General features: G+C 39.8%; 2 protein-coding genes across 3 annotated transcripts in view; one reads left to right on the forward strand and one right to left on the reverse strand.

Moving 5' to 3' along the window:
- Positions 1–830: 830 nt before the first annotated feature.
- On the reverse strand, positions 831–2,259 carry LOC133152958 (relaxin-3 receptor 1-like). The gene has a single exon (XM_061276952.1). The coding sequence runs from the start codon at positions 2,186–2,188 to the stop codon at positions 1,076–1,078; it is 1,113 nt and encodes a 370-aa protein (XP_061132936.1). The 5' UTR covers positions 2,189–2,259; the 3' UTR covers positions 831–1,075.
- A 1,461-nt stretch (positions 2,260–3,720) lies between these two features.
- The window catches only part of LOC133152669 (A disintegrin and metalloproteinase with thrombospondin motifs 7), a 73,461-nt gene continuing 56,394 nt past the window's right edge, over positions 3,721–20,787 (forward strand). The window contains exons 1-7 of one of the 2 annotated variants that reach the window (XM_061276481.1): positions 3,721–4,116; positions 5,186–5,553; positions 9,558–9,744; positions 10,675–10,874; positions 13,620–13,703; positions 15,830–15,954; positions 17,448–17,597. In XM_061276481.1, the coding sequence (XP_061132465.1) occupies positions 3,996–4,116; positions 5,186–5,553; positions 9,558–9,744; positions 10,675–10,874; positions 13,620–13,703; positions 15,830–15,954; positions 17,448–17,597 (1,235 nt within the window). In that variant the 5' untranslated portion in view covers positions 3,721–3,995. The remainder of the gene's footprint in view (positions 4,117–5,185; positions 5,554–9,557; positions 9,745–10,674; positions 10,875–13,619; positions 13,704–15,829; positions 15,955–17,447; positions 17,598–20,787) is intronic. The other variant, XM_061276482.1, reaches the window with a different exon arrangement.

Here is a 20,787-nt window from a genome sequence, read left to right on the forward strand (position 1 = left end):
GTCATAATGGCCCTCCAAAAGAAGCTATGACTACAATGCGGCCCGCCAAAAAAAAAGTTTGACACCCCTGCCATAGGGCCAGAAGCCGATGGTGTGTCAGCCCCTGTGTCCCTTTTCATTTTTTTTGTCTGCCTCTGCCTATAGCTATTCTTGTTCTTGTCAACCAATCACCTCCCTCAGCCACTCATACTTTTTTCAGGTGTTCCTTGTGTCATCTACATATCTGCTTCGTTGTATTTAGTTTCCTGTTGTTGTTTTTTGGCCACATCATTGCTTTGGCTTCCGTTGGTGTCATGACAGTTGTGTTTGTGAGTCCATTCCCGCTATTGGTTTGCTAATTTCTGGCTTTTTTTTTTTTTATTACATTAATGTAGTTTTGCTTGCATGCCTTGTTTTGTTGCACTCCTGCCTTGCCTCCCTAATTTCCCGCACTTGGGTCTGCTTTTTGCCCCCCCCCCCTCCCAAACAACCTGCAACCTCTGATTTAGAAAATATAATTACTATATATACTTTATAATATAAAACTAATATAATTTTGTGAAGACAATTCACATTTGCACGCGCATTAAATCACTCTTTCACTCTTTCCTTTTACACAACACAAATGCTGGACAAACAGGTAGATCACATTCTTTGGTAAAGGAAAAAAAGTCATATGCTAGAAAAAAATGCATTTATTAAGTTTGCATTACATAAGCTTAATGTATTTATAAAGTGTACATAAATAAATAAAAAAGTACCTGTTTCTTCCCTTCACATTCAGAATGTAAGACTTCAATAACGTCGCTCTGATTTCATCACCCCCTCCCTCCCCTCCTCCACTTGGATCGAAATAGCGATTCGCGTTTACGTAGCAGTGCAGTGAAGTAACGTCATCCATGGGAATCTTGCATAAATTAGTAATCAATAATCAAATATGTGAATAAATAAACCAAACCTTGACATGATGCCATATATAAATATTTACCAATATATATATATTTACAAATATTTAGCATTACGCACGATGATCATTTTCACAAGGTGAAGTGAAGATCATGAATTAAAGGACTTCATTCATTGTGACGCTTGCAGATCATCTGTGATCAATAACAGCCAAGGTGAACTCAACATTGTCAGTAGTGCGGACTGCTTGGATGTGCCCGTGCGTAAGAGAGGGCGCCCTGCAGCAGCCCTTGCCGTTGTTGTTGGCGCATGGACTCGGAGCTCTCCAGAATAAAGCACTAAGCATCTTTCGGATCTCTGGCCTCATGAGACAGTACAACATGGGGTTCAAGCAGCTGTTGGCGTGCGCCAAGCACACGGTGACTGGGAACACGTACGCGTGCACCATGTAGTAGGACTGATCCCAGTTGACTGCGTTAAATTTGACCAAAACGCCCCAGAAAGTGATGGCGTGGTTTGGCATCCAACAGAAGAAAAAGGATAAAACAACAATGGCCACGGATTTGGTCACTTTCGACCTCCTATTTCGGTTGCTGGTGCACATGCTCTTGCGTTTAATGAAGCGCAGAAGCAGCAGGTAGTTGACGGAGACGATGAACAGGGGGATAATGAAAGCGACGAGTATTTTTTGGATGTGATAAAGGGCGAGCCAGTCGTGTCCTTCCGGGAATTTCAGGAGGCATAGTTTTTCTCCGGCGACCACGGTGACCGTGGAGAAGAGCGCCGTGGGAGCCGTGGCCAAAGTGGCCGCGACCCAAAGCACGGCGCACACCCACTTGACGCACCTCGACCATCTGTGGGTGGATCTCTTGAGCGCCGAAGTAACGGACAAGTACCTGGTGACGCTCATGGCCGTGAGGAAAAAGACGCTGGCGTACATGTTCATCACCGTGACAGAGAGCACAACTTTGCACATGGCGTTCCCGAAGGGCCAGCTGAAGTCCAGAGCCGTGTCCACCGCCCAGAAGGGCAGCGTCAGCACGAACTGGAAGTCGGTCACGGCCAAGTTGATAATAAAAAAGTTGATAGACGACTTCTTCCGACCTTGTCGTAGCCTCATGAGATAGAAAACGAGGAGATTCCCCACCAGCCCCACGGCGCAGACCACCGAGTAGACCACCGAGATGAGAATCCTAAGAAAGGGATTCCCGTCCGCTCCCTCTTCGATGTCATCGAAACGGAACGTTTCCTCGCCGGGCGCGCTTTGGTTTAAAACGTCACTCTGGTTTAAAATGACATCCATCCTCAACTCGAACAAAACCACAAAACGAGACCAAGCATACCACTCGATCAGGACGGGTCAGGATTGTTAGCCATGTCACTCCTCTTTGAGAGACAGCTGACGACACCGTTGCTTTTATTGGGTCGTGCCTCGGCCGGGCTACGATTGGCTGCTAAAGAATATTATGGGTTTCATAAACAAGTGCGTCGCATCACTACCTCACTTCATGCTGGATTATTATGTACAGTGTAGGAAAGATCGTTACCAAGGAGACATCACAGGAGGGTGTGCGTAAAAGGCGCATGGAGGCTGGAAAAATAAAACAAACGCCGTTAAATGTAACAAACAAACAAATAAATAAATAAATAAATAAATAAATAAATAAATAAATAAATAAATAAATAAATAAATAAATAAATAAATAAATAAATAAATAAATAAATAAATAAATAAATAAATAAATAAATAAATAAATAAATAAATAAACAACGCTTTGATTTAATCAAATTGAACATTTGTACAAACTCAAAACTGTGCCCTTAGAAAAATGTAGTAGAATTCTAATGGGTCGTATGGTTTGAGAGTTCCTTTCCAATTATCTAAAAACGTAGACTGGCTTCATACAAAAGCAGAACTTATTTTCAGTTGATTTCTGTTCCTTTGACACCCTGTAAAGTACAGTACGACTCGTTGTACTAAATTCATTTTGTTTTTCCTTTTTAATCACTTCACTGGTTCTTTTATCTCAAGCAAATTGTTTTAGGTGCATTACCTGACATGTTTCGGCTGGAAGTACAAGCCGAAACATGCCAGGTAATGCACCTAAAATAATTTGGTGCATTACAGAAAGTGCAGGAAATCAGGGAGGCAAGGCCTCTGATGAAGGCGGAAGTACAAGCCGAAACATGTCAGGTAATGCACCTAAAATAATTTGTTTGAGATAAAAGAACCAGTGAAGTGATACAGTACGACTCTCGTCTGTCTGTCTGTCTGTCTGTCTGTCTGTCTGTCTGTCTCTGATCACCCCCTCAATTATTCTTCCATCTTTTTATAATCTTGCACTTGACATTGAATTCTCTCTCTCTCTCTTTCTCTCTCTTTCTCTCTCTCTCTCTCTCTCTCTCTCTCTCTCTCTCTCTCTCTCTCTCTCTCTCTCTCTCTCTCTCTCTCTCGGTTCGGATAGATTGATACGTCCTTTGTTCCACTAGATGGCAGGCGAATACAGTTAGGGTCTAAACGTTTTTTTTTTTTTTTTTAGGTTTTTTTTTAAAACATCTTGTTTTCTAACGTCGTTTTTTATATTAGTGCCGACTAAGCACTTGTTGACACTTATTTCATTTACACTAATTGTACTCCTGTGCGTCGACATGATAAAATTTAGTGTTTGTTGCGTGAACCCGAATCCTAAATTGACCGATGACTCCAAACCCCTTGTCTGATGTGCATCATGCAGGGGTAGTTCTCCGATTACGCGGAGTCCCCTTTAAAACGCCTTGGAGGCGAGCTGAAGAGAAAGCCTATTGTCTTGGAGTCCACCCATCTGTGGGGGTGGTTCTGCTGCAAAAGTTTGCAAAGTTTTCAAGCTGTCATTGGCAATCGGCGAGAGGCGGATGGAGGAACAAGCGATTATAAGCAAAGGCCGATAAACAACAAGCCAAGCACGGGGAATAAATAAACAATAGAAGATAAAAATGAAACGTGAATTGCAGAAAATAGTTTAAATGCGCGCTCGAACGCCGTGACCCCGATGGAGCTGATCTGAATTGCTATTCGGCACCGTGTTAGAGGCAATAAATGAATGTAAACTTCAGCGTTCTGTGCTGCCAAGATGACCCGTTTGGACTGCGGGTTTCACACTGCGCATGGAGCGTCTGCCATCCACTTCTTCATGGTACTTGTAACCGTGCTGGACAACTGCAAGTCTGGGCTTGGATTACTACGACAACCAGGTCAGTCAAGTTCTCACAACAGCCCTGACACGTGAATTGTGAATCACTGCAATTGCAAGAATGGCTTCATGATGCATCCCAAGACACAAAAGCAAATCCAGCAGCCGTCCTTAGTTTATACAAAGGAAGGACAGATGTGCTTGGTCTGGCCACAGCAATGAAGCGTATAAAAGTTTCATTCTCTTGTGCCTTTGGGCAAAGAATACCTTAATTACAGCTCCAATGCTCACACCGACCTCTCAATGAAGGATGGAAAATATAATTGCCTGAGCATTTGTAGAAGTTAGTTATTATAGATTTCCATTCTGAAGAGTTCAAAGGACTAATTAATTATTGCCATGGACACTGAAATTCTGTTCTAAAGGTTGAAATGCAGGATCCTGAGATTTGAGCAAGCAAAATGCCACAATAAATGTTATAGTGCAACATATCGAACAAATGGTAGTTAGCACATCTGGCTGACATTTCTGAGGTTCAGTGTTTGAATCTTTGCTATGACCTTCCTTTGTGCAACTTTTCACTGTTTTCTAGTTTTCTCCCACATTCAAAATATATGCTAGTCTGGCTAATTGCAGACTAAATTACCGTATTTTCCGCACTATAAGGCACACCTAAAACCCTCCAATTTTCTTAAAAGCCGACAGTGCAATTTATAATCCGCTGCGCCTTATATATGGACCAATATTGAGCCACTACAGCATGCATGTCCAAATATATGGACTTATATATGGACAAAGTTTTAAAATGGGTCATTCATTGAAGGTGCGCCTTATAGTGCGGAAAATACGATAATACAAAATAATGGGTTTCTCTGTATACTGCAGCATCAAATTCGCTTAAACCTTTTTTCACATATGGGTTAAGTCGCCCATGGGGAAATACTTTTTCAATGCACAGCTGTTCAGGAGGACAGCGAAACCGACATATGAGACGCATGATCAAATAGCTAAATGGATGTATCTGTCTTCTGGGTTGCCCGAGAAACCAAAATACAGTACTGGTATTCTTCCTATGCCTTGATTGAATAGCTCATCTTTTCCATGTTGTCTTCCCACCGTGGCTGCAACAGAGAGATTCCTCCAGGACCTTCCTCAGTATGAAGTGGTTCACCCCACTAGAGTGAATGTCAGAGGTCACTTCCTGTCCAACTTCCTGTCTCATCGCGCTCGCCGCATACAGCGTCGCCATGCCTCGGGGGAGTCCAGGGATCAGGAGCGAATCTTCTATCAGTTGTGGCATGCTGGCCACAGTTTGCACTTTAACTTGACTCTCAACCCACATCTGCTGGCCCCGGGCTTCCTGACAGAAAGTCGGTACGGTGGACTTAAAGGGGTAAAGATCCGCCCCACTGGATCCGCTCAGTGCCATTTCCTGGGTGAAGTGTGGGATGGGCCTGCTGTCAAAGGGAGTGCAGCAATAAGCACCTGCGACGGATTGGTGAGTTTTACACTGGCAGCTAAAATAACACAATACCAAACAGAAAATTACAGCTAAAGATTGTCACTCCATGATCAGATTTAGTTTGGCAATCACTAGGCATGTTAAATGTTAAAAAATAATGAATAATTATAACTACAGGGAAAGGTATTCAAATGGTTTAATTTTCTTTTCAATGAAATAGCTTCATTAACAAAGGATGGAAAATCTCTTTACACTCTGTCATTCTCATCTTCTTTTCTGGCATCACACCACAAAGAGCCAGTCAGTTCAAACACACTGAGGCATAGAGTGGGGAGCTTTCTCATGAATCCTAATAATAAATTTCAATTTCACCCAGAACATTGTCAAAATAAAACAGAAATGCAATCTACAATCAAGAATGCAACGAGTAACAAAAAATCAAAAAAAAACAATCACTCCCCTTATCCCTATCCCTTATTCAAAAATAAAACAAAGAGAGCTAACACTACAGCATGCATGAAAATAAAATAAATGAAAGAGATACGTATATCATAGAGTACAAGTTTATATATAGTGTTACAATATTGATGGCATGCCACGTTGGAAAACATCTGAACTAAGAAACACTTGCGTGACGTCCTCACTCATTTGCGACATACATGGAAAAAATCAATACGCGGAATTGTCAGACCAGCAAACAAATAATTCATATGAATCGAGTTACTGGGAGCTGATTCATTAAAAAAAAAAAAAATCAATTTGCATCCGTACGGTTGAGTTGGAGGAAAATGCAAGATGACTTGTATCAGCTGTGAGTGAAAGAGTTCTTTGGGTTGGATAGATGATCTGGATTGGGAAGATGCCTGAATGCGCAACATTCCTGCAGAAGGAGATACGGGTTAGTTTTGGGTACTTGTAATTTGACATTGAAAGAAATGAACAGATGGTCAAATGAGGTTTCGTCCGAATCAGTGCAGTTAGAAGACATTACATCAGATCTGAAAGCAAGATTCAGGATGTGGCTGTTGGAGGAGGTAGGAAGTTGTTGTGGTGCCAAGCTGCTCAGCTCCCAGACATCAATTTGAATCTTTTTAAACATTCCCCGTATGGGCTCACTACAGAATATTTTTATTCTATATATTCTATCCATTATTGCATCAAACAATTGACTACAATTTTTATTTGCCTTAAAGTGCATTGATTTTCTTGATTCCCGTTTATCAACCAATTATTTTTGTTTATTTGGTGTTATTTTGTGATTGAAAAAATAAATAATCATCGGCTAAGTAATATGTATGACACAAGTAGGATGGTCATTGTTTTCCAAAGTAAAAGCAGATTTTGAAAATGTCTTATTTTGGTTAAAAAAAAGAAAAAAGATAAATCAGTCTGAAAGAGAATCATTATTTTTTGAGAGCCTGAAATCAGAAGATTTGGACAATCTTTAGTAAAAAAAAAAAAAAAAGAAATGGCAACATGAGCCATCACTATTGGCACGGCAGATCTAATCAAATTACAAATTATTCTCCCTCAAAATCTATATTTTTGGACCCAACGTCCCTCTGTCCTCCCCTGTTACAAACTTAGGAGTCAAACTTTTTTTTATTGTAACATTTCCACATCTTGTAATTTGTCATGATCTCCGCTTTTGCCGAAGTATGATTCTGGTTTGGCCGTCATGTGCATGCATGTCTGATATTGCTGACCGTGGTCCAAGGGATGCTCAGGGGGTTTGTGTGAATGCTCAGATCGACTACTGACCCTCAAACTTCCCTTGACAAAGTGTCAAGACAATTTCCCTTTGTGGATACAAATAGAAGAAAAACAACATGAGAATCCTGACTCACCAATGATTATTTAAATTGTCTCCATTGTTTATTATTCGGGATGGCAGGTTAAAGCAGTTGTTGACTCTCTTGAACTCTTTAATTTGTAGGCCAATGGAGACCAACACAGTTTTTCACATTATATATGTAATCATTAGTTGGGGTTTATTCTACTTAAAGAAAATGTAATTCGCTATTGTATTCCACAGTAGGATCATTGACTTCATACCCTCAGCTAAAGTTGACTATTCATTGAATATTAATTAAAAGTGAAAGGTCTGAAGGTATGGATACTTTGACCCCTTATTTCTACCAAGCCAAAGGTTCTTCTCGGAAACAGAGACAACATATGAGATTTATGGCAAAATATGCGAATGCCACAATGATCAACAAGGTCAATTTCAAGATCAAATTATAGGTCAAAAGGTTGAGTTACTAAAATAGGTACCAGTATTCTAGATGCTTATAAATCACAATCCTTGTTGAATTCCCTTTCCAACAATAGCTGTATTGTGACGATTGACCCGGTAGTTCCTGAGGTTCAAAGAATGTGTCACCACACCCCTTTATGCCACAAAATGTCAAAATTCTGCTGTGCTGTCACTATCAAATATAACATGTTTCTTTAAAATAGCAATCTTTGTGATTAAAAATGTCTTTTTTTTTTTTTTTTTTAGGCATGGAATGAGCCTTGCTTCGTTTGCTTAGTCTCTCATCTATGTTTCTGGCACATGTGAAGACCCTTCCCACAGAAAACCGTCTTTATAAGTCTGGAAATAAATGTAATTTCCCCTGTGCACACGAGTCAATGTTAGGTGTCCCGGCTAGTCCACCAGTAATATGGGATCAACATGCTGCCCTTTTGTCACGCTGTGGTCCAGCTGCGTGGCTCTTTGGAGAACCAATTACTACATCCGCCTCACAATTCTTAGCTTAGGGGTATTTGTGCAGACTCCGGCCTTCTGTGTGGAGTAAAAGGTTGTATGTCTACATATATGTATATACGTACTTACCGTATTTTCCGGACTATAAGGCGCACCTAAAAACCTCAAATTTTCTCAAAAGTCCGGTGCGCCTTTATATAAGGAAAAAGTTTTAAAATGGGCCAGTCATTGAAGGTGCGCCTTATAGTCCGGTGCGCCTTATAGTCCGGAAAATGCGGTATCAAGGTGTGTGGTGCCTGGTACCCTGCCTATCACTCAAAATAAGCTCCAATTCACTCACTACCCTCCTAAGGATGAGCAGGATAGAAGATTAAAGGATGGTGCTCCAGCAAAAAGCCTTTTGATTCTGTTACTATACAGTGAAATGGGTACATATTGACACTATATCAAATGAGCTACAACAGAAACGCCCAAATGGAAACGACAATAGTCGACTTGTCGGGATGTCTGACTGAATATCTCATCTTTGCTATTTTGGAGGCACAGATTATCATTTGTGCTTTGGAGCGATGACGCATAAGGAGAAAATTTGTTTGGAATTCTTTGACTCCATGACATGTTTGGCTGCCTTTTTTGTTTTTGTTTTGAAGGTATCACATTTCTTTGACAGCCTGTATCTACCATTGGCATGCAGAGCATGTGAGGGCTTGACCTTCAGGGAGACTTCAGTGACCTAATGCACCTATCACATTGATGAACAATTGAAACAGAAAAAAAGGACTAAAAGAATATTAGAGAGCGCATCACTGAGGTGACCACTCGTCCGTGTGAAAGAAATGTCAAAAGCTGACAAGTGTGTCATTATGACTACTTTTTGTTGATTCTCATAGTTGTTTACATTTCTCAGCGGCACCACATCAATACTGTAAATATTGTTCATGACGCATTGCTTCACCCTTCTGAGATGTAACTTCTTTGAAACTAGCCAAGTTATTTTTCACTCTTTTTCACTCGCTTGGTCAGCCGATACGCATCAGCTGCCTCGGGAGTCCCCCAGGCCAAAAAGGCTCGATAGGAGTCTGTCACATTGACTGCATCACTTATGCTGGTGTCCACTAACACGTTTTGGGATTGTCTTCACAACAGGCAATCACATCCTTCTTTGTCTCATTGCTATCGTCCACGTGACCTTTGAAGTCCTCCAGCAAATGAATACCCTGTAGGAATGCCAGAGCATTGTTATTTTTTGTAAAGGGAGAACATTTTTATACCTCAAGTTGTGGGTAGTGATTTGTAAAATTCCGCTAACGTTTCACTCTTCAACATTCAGACAGGATTGTTCAAGTTGTCCAATGAAGAATTCTTCATCCAGCCTCTGGAGAAGCCACATGGTGAGCCCTCATCACCACAGGCCCATGCCATCTTCAAACGCCATGCCCCCCTCCTGTCATCATGGAGTCCAGTTGTACAGCCCATCTCAAGGGAACAAGCAGTCAATGGTTCATGTGGCGTCAAAGGTAAGTGAGATTTTTTTTTCCCAATTCAAACAGTGTAATTTATTAATAGGACCTTTTGGTATTTGCACTCAATAATACGTTACATGTTAAGGCATTTGGGCAAATTGTAAAGGAAAGAAACACTTCTGCTATTAGTTGCTCATCAGGATTATGCCCAAACTAATTTTAATTGACTATACCCTTACATCAGGGGTGTCCAAACTTTTTGCAAGGAGGGCCAGATTTGATCAAGTGAAGGGGCCCGGGGGCCAATAGTTTTTTCGGACATTATGTAACTACAAATTTATTTTGAAAATACACACTGTTATAAAACAAATGTCATTGTCTCAATTGTCTTTATTTTTTAAATGACAAAATAATCAAATATGAGCCACTCAGGCAGACTCTAAAAATACAAATTCTGCCTTTCATTCATATCTGAAGAGTCACATAACATTTAACAAACTGTATGACATACCTTATGTGTACATGAGTTTAAAACTATTTTTGCCTCATGAACATTTTAAGCAGGAGTTATAAGTAATGCAAAGTTGTCTGTTATTATTAAAACTTAAAACAAGTGAATTTTGCTCTTGGAATTTACAATATCTTTCAGAAAGTAATAGTTTGTGTCACGCCTACAGGTTCATAACATCAACAGTACATGAAATGTATTCAACAAAAAAGAACATCTCAAATGCAAACCAAAAAAAATGCTATAATGAAGCCAATGTATAGGTTGAAAAATAAAAAACAATAGTTTGTGCTTCATTATTTTTGATTGATTATCATATATCCATGGCCTTGGCGTGTTTTACAGGCATTTTATTTAGCTATAATTATGTATTTAGTACTGCATTAGTGTAGATATCAGTAAGCTGTACAAGAGTATCTACTGTACTCAGAGAGAGCGTGTCGCAATTTAAGTCATCTCACAAATTTGCTGTCTAGACTCCCATCACAGTTTGGAAGAGATTGAGAGGAAGCGGGAATATTGGGAGCAGCGACAGAAAAGGAGAAAGCGAAGGATCCATCGACGATCTATCAGCAAAGAGAAGTGGGTGGAAACACTTGTGGTGGCGGACCCTAAAATGGTGGAATACCATGGAAGCAAAGGTGTTGAAAGCTACATTCTTGCTGTGATGAACATTGTAAGTATGAAACCAAAGTGCAATCATATAAAATATCGCTTTTGTGTACCTTACATAGCTGGATGCATCAATTGTCTACCTGGTTTATAGCGTCACAGGGAAGCTGGAGTCTTCCAACTCCCCCCGTCGATTTAGAATGAGTGGTGGGCTGTCAATCACTGGCTGCAGTAAATTCATTAAAATGCATCTTTTGAGCGAGCTTCAGTATGACTTGGAGCCACCATTTGCTGAATGTGTGCGCAGACTCTTGCCATTCATGCCAGATGCGTGGTTTTAGCCACAGGTGAGCCAGTGTGTGTGTGTACGTGTTGCCAAAAGGAAAATGAAGATTTTAGCATTTGCATTTAAATGTCAAATGTGCATCCTAATCATCAATGGCCCATTGTCCAATTGTGTTATGTAAAGCAACAAGGACAATTTCAGCATACACGTCATCATCTGTGAATGACAAAACCTGTCATTCTTTTTTTTTTAATCATTGATCAACATACCTTCACAACAGAATAGAATTTGAATGCTTGCTGATGGATTCATCAGTTTGAGGTTATATGTAGTGCATTAGGAAATGTAATACACCAGACTGTTTCCATATTGTGTACGTTAAGTGCTTTATTTTGGTATTTTAGAAACTGTTATCAATATGCTGCAGGGCATTTTGTAATTATGAACATGTTGGTAAATCCTAAAACCCCCTTACCACCTTGCCATGAAAACTAATCCACCTTGAAAGTATTAACATTGTTTGTTAAAAAATCAAAGTTTTAGCTAATTGGGTTCAATGTGACCTTCAATGTGTTCCATGATTTTTCCCTCCTCACGTCATTCTCTGGTTCCTGATGTTTTATAGTGACAGTAATTACTACTTCTCTGTTTGGGGGTAAGTAAACTGACTTCTTTTGCGTTATTGCGTTGGACTCCCAAGTGAATTTTCCCAAATTCAGCACTGCATGTCGGCTTTGGCAGCAGCTAATTAAACTCCTGTCTGAGTCTCAGGGAAGGGAGGGGAGCTCACTGACGGAGAAGCTTCTGGTTTTGTCGACAATAATAGACTGAGGAAACTGTTATTATCTCACATATCCTCTCATGGTTTGAACCTACAAGCTGCAAAGGGTTTGCATTTATGAAAACAACCTTGCACAATGTCAAGATGGACCTCCTCTCCTTACAAGAAGTTATGATATCATCTTCCTCCGTCAGCAGATGTTCCATTGTCTGAGGTTGTCAGCGTCAAAAGATTGTTTTTTTTCCTGCTGCTCCACTGTAGGGTGTTGGTCATTATGCACGTGCAACTGCTGTCAAAAATAAACGGAGGCCAGACTAGAAGCAAATGAGTCGAAAAGGGTTGTCGGCTGAATTCAAAGCAAACATTTGAAACTCAGGATGCCAGGCAGACGGACAGCATGTGGCCCTGGGGCTGAAAATCACCAACTGCGCTTCTTAAACCAGCATCTTGGAATCCTTATATGTATTCATGAAAGAGTCCATAGAGGCTACAAACGAGGGAAAAAAACACTACTGATAATAAAACTGGGGAAGGTCTACTGATTATTACACTATAGAATATTGTCTAGCCACTCGAGCAGGAGCCGCCTGGCTGCAAACGGAATAAGTTGCCATGAATCATCTCGCTCCTCTCCAACCTGGTGCCTAAGTATGGATTGTGTTTTAAGCTGTTCATCCATACAGCAATCATGTGTAAATTAAAGTTATTTAGGCACCTCATTCCATGATGTGACACGCCTGCTCCAACACTTAATTCAAAGCAGATATTCAGGCTCTTCTTATTTGCACCGTTGAAGTGTGTGTGTGACGCAAAATAGCTCATATCAGGGTGATTGGTTGGATTGCATAGTGGCCCTCCGCACAAGATTTAAGCTTGAGGTTCATACCATTTTGAAAGCACCTTTAATCTTCAGCTATATTTGTGATATCTAAAGCATCCTTTTGAGTGAGCCTCAAGATATGTTAGAGGTAATGATTGGACCTGGTGCACTATAATCATGTTCCACCATCAAATATTTTCTCCCTGTGCAGTTTTCAAGGCCATCATGACAGTCTTCATTTCAATCTGAAAGTATAGGGAGAGAAGACATTGCAAATGTTCTGTTTACAGTATAGTATACAAACCACTTTGCATCCCATCACAGGTGAAGGATTCCTGACATTTGCCATTTTGACCTTGTGTGATTGTTGTCTCTGGATTGTCTGCATTGTAAGAGCCATAGCCTTTTAGGAAAAAGTTTCAATATAACTCAAAATCAAAGGAAATTTATATTCAAAATCAATTCATACTGTTTGTAGGAAGGGTATGTATTTTGACATGGTACATATATAGTAGGACTGTGAGGAATTTGGCCATTCTTTGAGTCACTATGGCGGGGGTGTCAAACTCATTATTTTTGGAGGACCATTATGACTGTCAACCCAAATAAATGTATGAGCGCCTCATATTATATTCAGTAAAAGCTACAAAACAAACTGACAAATAACTCGTTTTCAAGTCAGACGAGTAAAAACTGGTCAAATATTAAAAAAAAAAAAGATATTATTAAAAATGAAGACAAGCTCACACATTATTTACTGTTTTTTTTCGTTCAACAATTTCCAATATGTGTATTTATCTTAAATATAAAAAATGAAGTTACGTTCACGACAACTAAGTTTTACGACATTCCATTCTGCTCCACGTTAAACAAAAAAGTGAAAATGTATATTATTCTGCCTTCTGTGTATTTTTGTTTACAGGTAGCAGGTCTTTTTCAAGACCCAAGTATTGGAAACGCCATCAACATTGTTGTGGTTCGACTCATCTTACTGGAGCAGGATGAGGTAAAATGCTTTGTCTTGATTTTGGCTTGCGATGCTAATTCCAAATGTACAGAGTGTTAATGTCATTCTGGCACAATTAAGGTGTCCAACCTCCGACACTCATTTATGCAGCCATGATTAGCAGCTGCTTCGGTGAAAGACAAGTGAAAGTCATTATTCGAGAGTCTTTGTTGAATATTAACTCGGCAGATAAAATCGTTGGCACCCTGCAGTTCCACAATCAACCCCGCAGTAGTCGAGAAAGTGACTCGGGATTGATTGACATTGCAGGTACCCAGTTCCAATTTAATGTCTGTATCCAATAGTTTGACTTTCTGTTTGAATGTGGATTTGAAATGACACATTCAGTAGATCTGTATTTACAGTCATACACACACAAATGAGCAGTTTTTGAAAGCAGCACATATGATTGCTATTTAAGAGTGCCATTAACATCCTTGCAATGATTTCTTTTGTAAGTTAAATAGTCACATTTCCTCTTGACTATGTTTTTCTTCACGGCCGTTTCACATTTAATTGTTCATGCCATTTTATACTTCACTACTCTTAAGTGATTGCTTTTACCTTGCCAGAGCAGCATTCAGTTTTGAAAGTAAATAAATGCAATGTTCGTTAATGGTATAGGTTCACTTTTACAAATTCAATTCAAGTTCGATTTCTACGAATTTCAATTCACTTATTTTAAAAGGAACTGTTCCAAAAATGAAGTCGTTCAAAGTGTTTTTATTTCTTATTATTATATTGCGACATGCCATTATTGGCATTAACCCATTGTTGTTGCCACCCATTCATTCCATGGTACTCACCAGCTACAGCCATCACACTGCACTCTCAAAAAAATGAGGCAAAACATGTTGCCTGAATGCTTTTTATTTTATTTATTTATTTTATTGACAATTAAAACAAAAATACCATTGCTATCCTTGTCATGCAACCATAACCAAATTCTAACTAATACAGGAATAATAATAAATATAATAAATAAATACAATAGGAACCAAGCTGAAATAGGAATTGGGCACTGCACTTATTATGCATGTCCCGCTAACTGCCTCACACACTCCAACTCCCCCCAGTCTTCAGATGAGGTGTTTTTTTACACCGTATCCTGTAAGCTTTGGTGACGCAACTGAAGAAAAAGACCAACGACTTCAGAGTGCTCCCAAGCCAAAATTATTTCATCACCACAATAAGCCCCCCTGAAAAAAAACACTTATTTCTACCAAGGACTAACATGCAGTAACTTATCTTCCCTATTGTTCGACAACCAATTTACCTAAATTTCTCAATTGCAAAAACAGCCACATGTTGGTTTTTACCAAGACTGAAATTATGAGGCTGTGCAACTCTTGGTGGCTAGTGTCAATTAAGTTTATCCCCCAACATATAAAGGCTCATTTACAATGTGCCTATAGGTTTTCCATGGAAGTCTAACAAAATGTCATTCAAAAAATGAATGAGCATGTTTCCAAAAAAGTCAAATAGATTGTTTAGTTCATGCAAAATATGACTGTGTTCATTAACTTTCATTCATTAAAATTGTTCTGCTACAGCACTGTCCACATCTATTTTTTTTAACGCGCGTCAGCTTATTTTGGGTGGGGAACGGCCTCAAATGGCCGCAGGCCAATCAGAGGTCACATCAAAACAAACATTCACCGCTATGGGCAAAACAAAGCCTTCAAAAAGTAGAACAGCCATTTTGTCCATTAACCTATCACAAAGGTTGTTGCTTACTTTTTGCATGAAATTGAAGTGCATTTCTATTTAAGTGACCGTTTCCATTTTGTCCACCTCACATCTCAATAGGCACATCCGTGCTTATCGATTTGCCACTTTTGAGCAATTATCAAAATAGTGTTGTTTTCTCTGCTGGTAGCAGCAGCAGCATCCGTTCAGGTATAAATGCTGTTGAGATGACTGTTATCAATGTTTGTTTGGATGTGGGGGATGGAAATTCAAACCGCAAACCAACATCATTTTGGCAGCTTGTCCATCAAATACATGTTTTTCTCTTTCCAGTAAACAATTTGTTATTTTTGCTCACTTATAGTACATTTTCTTCAAAACGTTGCTCTTTTCATTAATTTCCCACCCTCTGCTGTGTTGTGACATTTCATGTGCAGGAAGACTTAAAGATAACTCACCATGCCGACAACAGCTTAAATAGCTTCTGCAAGTGGCAGAAACAACTCAACATGAAGGGCGATGATCATCCTCTGCACCACGATGTGGCCGTTCTCCTCACAAGGTAAATAAAAGCTTTGCTGGAAGTGAACTGGAATGAACTTACTGGTGGGGAAATAATTACAAGCATTTTTTAACGTGATAGGAAGCCCTTGTAGAAAGAGTGATGAAAGTTGCACAGTTCTAACGGGTATAGACGAGGCCATTGCAGCTGGTGGATGAAAGGGGTGATGAGACTCAAGGAGTCTGTTGAAAGTTTATATTGTGTTTCCCTCGTCCATTTGAAGCATGACTTGCTGATCCTTTTTACTGTAAAAGTAATTACTACTCTCCTCACACAAACGTCTTGTTAGATATTGGATGATGTGCCCTCCCCATCTCCGCATCTGCTGCTTTATGCATCCCCTCTGCCCATTTGTTTCAGAAAGACAACTCTAATGGCTGAAATGGAAGGAATACTACTTATTGTCTGATCTGTTTCTTTAACAGTCAGTGGGATAAAGCATATCTAACAAACTAAACATTTACCGTATTTTCCGCACTATAAGGCACACCGGATAAAAAAGGCGCACCTTCAATGGATGGCCCATTTAAAACTTTGTCCATATATAAGGCGCACCGGATTATAAGGCGCACCTTTAATGAATGGCCCATTTTAAAATTATATTTGGACACGCCTGCTGTAGTGGCTCAATATCGGTCATTTCGAAGCGAGGTTTTCTTGCCAAACGACGCATAGTGTCCACCTTCAGAATTACCGCATTATACTAACCTGGGGGACATCATGCATAGCATAACCAAAGTGAGTCACCGTTGCACATGAATCTCCTATTGCATTGTGGTCCAGTACACAATGTTAAAGCTTTTTACATCCTCCCCAATAACTTAGATATAATAAAAAATTTAAAAGGGGCACATAAACCTTTTCCATTCCCTTGAAACCCAATCCCACACTATTCTGTGCATGTATTGTACCTTTACAGTAAATAAAAGAACAAACGCGTGATATTATCACGTTTCCCAACTCCTTCTGCACCGGTTGGTGTTTCTTCCCTCGCGCATGGCCGGCTGCCGCCTCCTGCGCTTGAACTCAGTCATATGCGCACTGACGTACATTGCTCAGAGGCACGCCTTGCGCTATCAATGTGTATTCAAACACCGTTCTCCCGTCACTCAAAGTAGCGCATTCGCGAAAGGTGAAGCGTGAAATGGCGAGGAATCACTTTATCAATTGATATTTAATTGTATTTATATATTTATTTTGTATTTCCACATTTATTTTTCTGTTTTTGTATTTACTTTTATTTTGTATTATCTATTTTTTCAGACTGACCATTTTCTTTATATACTGCTTGAATTGAAAATGATTCGTGAAACCTCTTAATCAAAGATAAGTCACATAATACGTCTTTTATTTCAAATCAATCGTTGCTATCATGTTCTGTCTGAAAATGAGTTGTTACACAGTACTCTTCATTCAGGTTTGAGCACATGACATGGCATATAACTATCATTAGTTGTTTCGGACATCTGAGATGACATCCTCTGTTTCCACAGGAAGGACATCTGTGCATCAATCAACATGCCTTGCGAAACGCTGGGTTTGTCCCATGTGATAGGAATGTGTCAATCACATCGGAGCTGCAGTATTAGCGAGGACACAGGCCTGCCGCTGGCCTTCACTGTTGCGCATGAACTGGGTCACAAGTAAGGTTCCAAGACACATTATTGTTACATGCCGTCTTTTACACCAGTACACAAAAGATACATTTAAGAACAAGGACGTGCAGAGAAATGTGGAGGGGGAGGTGCTCAAAGTTGTAAAAGGGGCACATACTATAAATATTGCGGCAACTATATGGGTGCACAACAGGTTCATTTGTTGCCGTGCAATACAAATGTGTGTCTTCCTTGCTGGAGATTTAAGCAAGCAGATTGAGAGCTTGTTGTACGGAAAGGGTAAGGTAGAATGTATGTAGCGTACGGCGAACCTTGGCAATAACATTAATGATCTTCACAAACACTACCAAATGCTTCAGTCGTATACAATAATAGGTTTTTTTCAACTCGACAATACATTCACAATACTCTTGATGGACTGATTTGATTCAATCTTTCTCAGAAAGGGGAGCAGTAGTATACAATATGACGTTTTTCTTAACTCAACAATAGTGACATGCATTTTGATTACCTCCTTAAAACGTTTCTTACTGTAAATGTATGTGCAAGGAATGTTCTAGATGAATTTTTAACATTTTCATCAGTCATATGATGTACTACTATGCGAGGTCATGTCGCAAAGTGGCAGCTTTAAGCCGAGAAGCTCAAACCTCCGTCTCCCCAGCTACTTTGTCCAATTCTTTCAGGGGTCTTCTGTGTCTCCAGCAATATTTTATATCATAAAACACTTTTTTTTTTAATACAAATACAAAAAAAATACAAAGTGTGCTGGAAAAGGCTCCTACACGCCCGCAACCCTTGTGAGTATAAGTGGTTCAAATGAATGAATGAATGAATGAATGAATGAATGAACGAATTAAAGGTAACGTGTATTGATTAATGGTGTCTTTTGATAATAATTGTCAAAAGCAGCAAGCCAGGCTTTTTTGCGCTGTTGGGGTGTACTGAAATGTTATAATAAAAAGACTGGCTAAGCACTGATTGCTGATACTAAACGAATAGCTGTTTATGATATTGTGAGGTTGTTGTTGCTGGTGTGCATCAGTGTTCAAATAAGAGTGTGATGTGATGTGTCAAGCGTGCAGTCCGCGTTAATTGTTCCAACATGACCTTCCGCTAAATCAAATGCGCTTTTGTAGCTCTCACAAACAATTTGGTATCCTGTTGATTTCCAGCCTGAGTACCAAACGCATCGATCGTACACATGTAGTGAAAGAGGCTGACCTGTCCCTTGCTTACATATGGGGCTCTGTATTTGTGCAATCTTGAGCTGCAGAAGCGTGTTAGGTCGGGGGGTTGTGATTGGGTAAACACGTGCACTCCATTTGAAATGGGTCGGTTTGAACGTTTGTTGACTTGATTACAGCCCACACCGTTCAACTCCTCGTTTTCCCCTTTAAACTGCTTCCATTTCTCATTAGTCACCTCTGTTCAGCATAGGAACTGCTGCGCTCATTGAATACGTAGTGAGCTGGTGATAACCGCTCATGACTTAAATATGCCCGCAGGCCTCATGTTTCTAACCCTGGTCGTTCGTGCCCAGTCCCCACAGTCGCATGCCACCCCGTAGCACGATTTAAACAGCAGCGTATGATATTGATAATAAATAAAACAATATTAATGCCGTATCTACAATGAATTCATTTCTACCATCATTCTGACCTCTTGTATGCAGGCTGAGGTCGTATTTATGAAAGAAACATGATGACATCTACGTTCATGTCCGCGAGCCTCCCAAGTTGTCTGACTAATCCCCCATCAAATTCACCAATCTCGCGTTAGACCGGCTGCGCCACTATCTATGTAGATAACTACTTTCTCCCACCAATTTGTCATTCTGCTGGGTATCTTAGGCCTGCCCAAAAATCAAGATATGCTAGCATTTCCGCATACAGAATCTTAATTTTACTCTAGTTGGCCTCTTCAGGTCCACACTCTTTTCCACAGTTTGTACTAAAATATGTTGACGAGAATAAGAATAAATAAGAATGAAGGTGCATTTTGTCTTTTTACCAGTAACCTAACCAACGTATCAATTCTTATGTGATGCCATTCAAGACTTTCATGCCAGCCTTTTTCAGTTGTCTTTTATTTGGTCACACTACTTTAGTGAACTCTTTTTTTTTTTAGGTAAATATAAGCTTTACAGCAGGGGTGTCAAACTCATTTTTTTTCACGGGCCGCATTGTTGTCATAGCTTCTTTCAGAGGGCCGTTATGACTGTCGACCCAAATAAATGTATGAGTACCACATATTATATACAGTAAAAGCTTCAAAACAAATAACTCGTTTTCAAATCAGACGAGTAAAAACTGGTCAAATATTAAGAAATAAATAAAAAAGACATTAAAAGTGAAGACAATTTGCAATTCTAGTAATGACACGAATTTGATGCCCAATTTGTCTTTGCGGGCCACATAAAATGATGTGGCGGGCCTTGAGTTTGACACCGGTGCTTTACAGTATAGCATTAGTCCCTTTGTTTTGTCATGGACTCATTTCATGGAAAGCAATATTTTTACAGTCAGTCATTACTGTCATACAGGTCACAGTTCTGTTGAGTCTAGTTGTGATAATTAGTGGGAGCCTTGCACTTGTATCCCTTTGAGCCGACCCCGTCTTGGGATTTACTGCTCTTTTTCCACATTATGTGACCAAGATGGCAGTTTTAACGTGTAAATAGAGTTTTTGTTTCTCTCCAGTTTCTCTGTGCAAAATTGCCCACGAGCCTGTGCCAGTCTTCGACCCTTTGTTTGGAAAATGATGCTCAATACAGTTTGAATCTGCAGTTTAAACTTTCCATTTCTTTCCCTGAATGAGATGATTTATTATATTGTTCGTGGTGTTATTGTTAGTAGGGTTTTGTGCCATTATCTTGATGTGTGGTAAACAATCTGTCAATCACTTGGTTTGCTTCAAGCTAGTAGAGAAAATGTTTCTCTGGAGTTGATTCTGCTGCCTCTCTGGAATTGATTCGCCATCACTAAAGATGAGCGAGTCCATCTCAAAATGAAAGGCCAAGTTTGAAAATATGGGACTATCTGTTATTGTTGTTAAACCTTTCCATCAGAGGTTCCTTTGTCTCATTTGTTTACATAACTTGGTGCATCTTTCTGCAAACAACAACCTCACCATCCTTTTCTTATTAATGGTGGCTTCAGTATGTTTCATGACCTTCACTTAGTATTTCCTCTAGACTGATGATGTTACCAGTATT

Source organism: Syngnathus typhle, linkage group LG4, assembly GCF_033458585.1.
Source record: "Syngnathus typhle isolate RoL2023-S1 ecotype Sweden linkage group LG4, RoL_Styp_1.0, whole genome shotgun sequence".
In the NCBI taxonomy this organism is placed as follows: Eukaryota; Metazoa; Chordata; class Actinopteri; order Syngnathiformes; family Syngnathidae; genus Syngnathus; species Syngnathus typhle.

Bases quoted from the DNA above. Each gene is read 5' to 3' on its own strand.
- LOC133152958 (XM_061276952.1), bottom strand. From the start codon at position 2,188: ATGGATGTCATTTTAAACCAGAGTGACGTTTTAAACCAAAGCGCGCCC.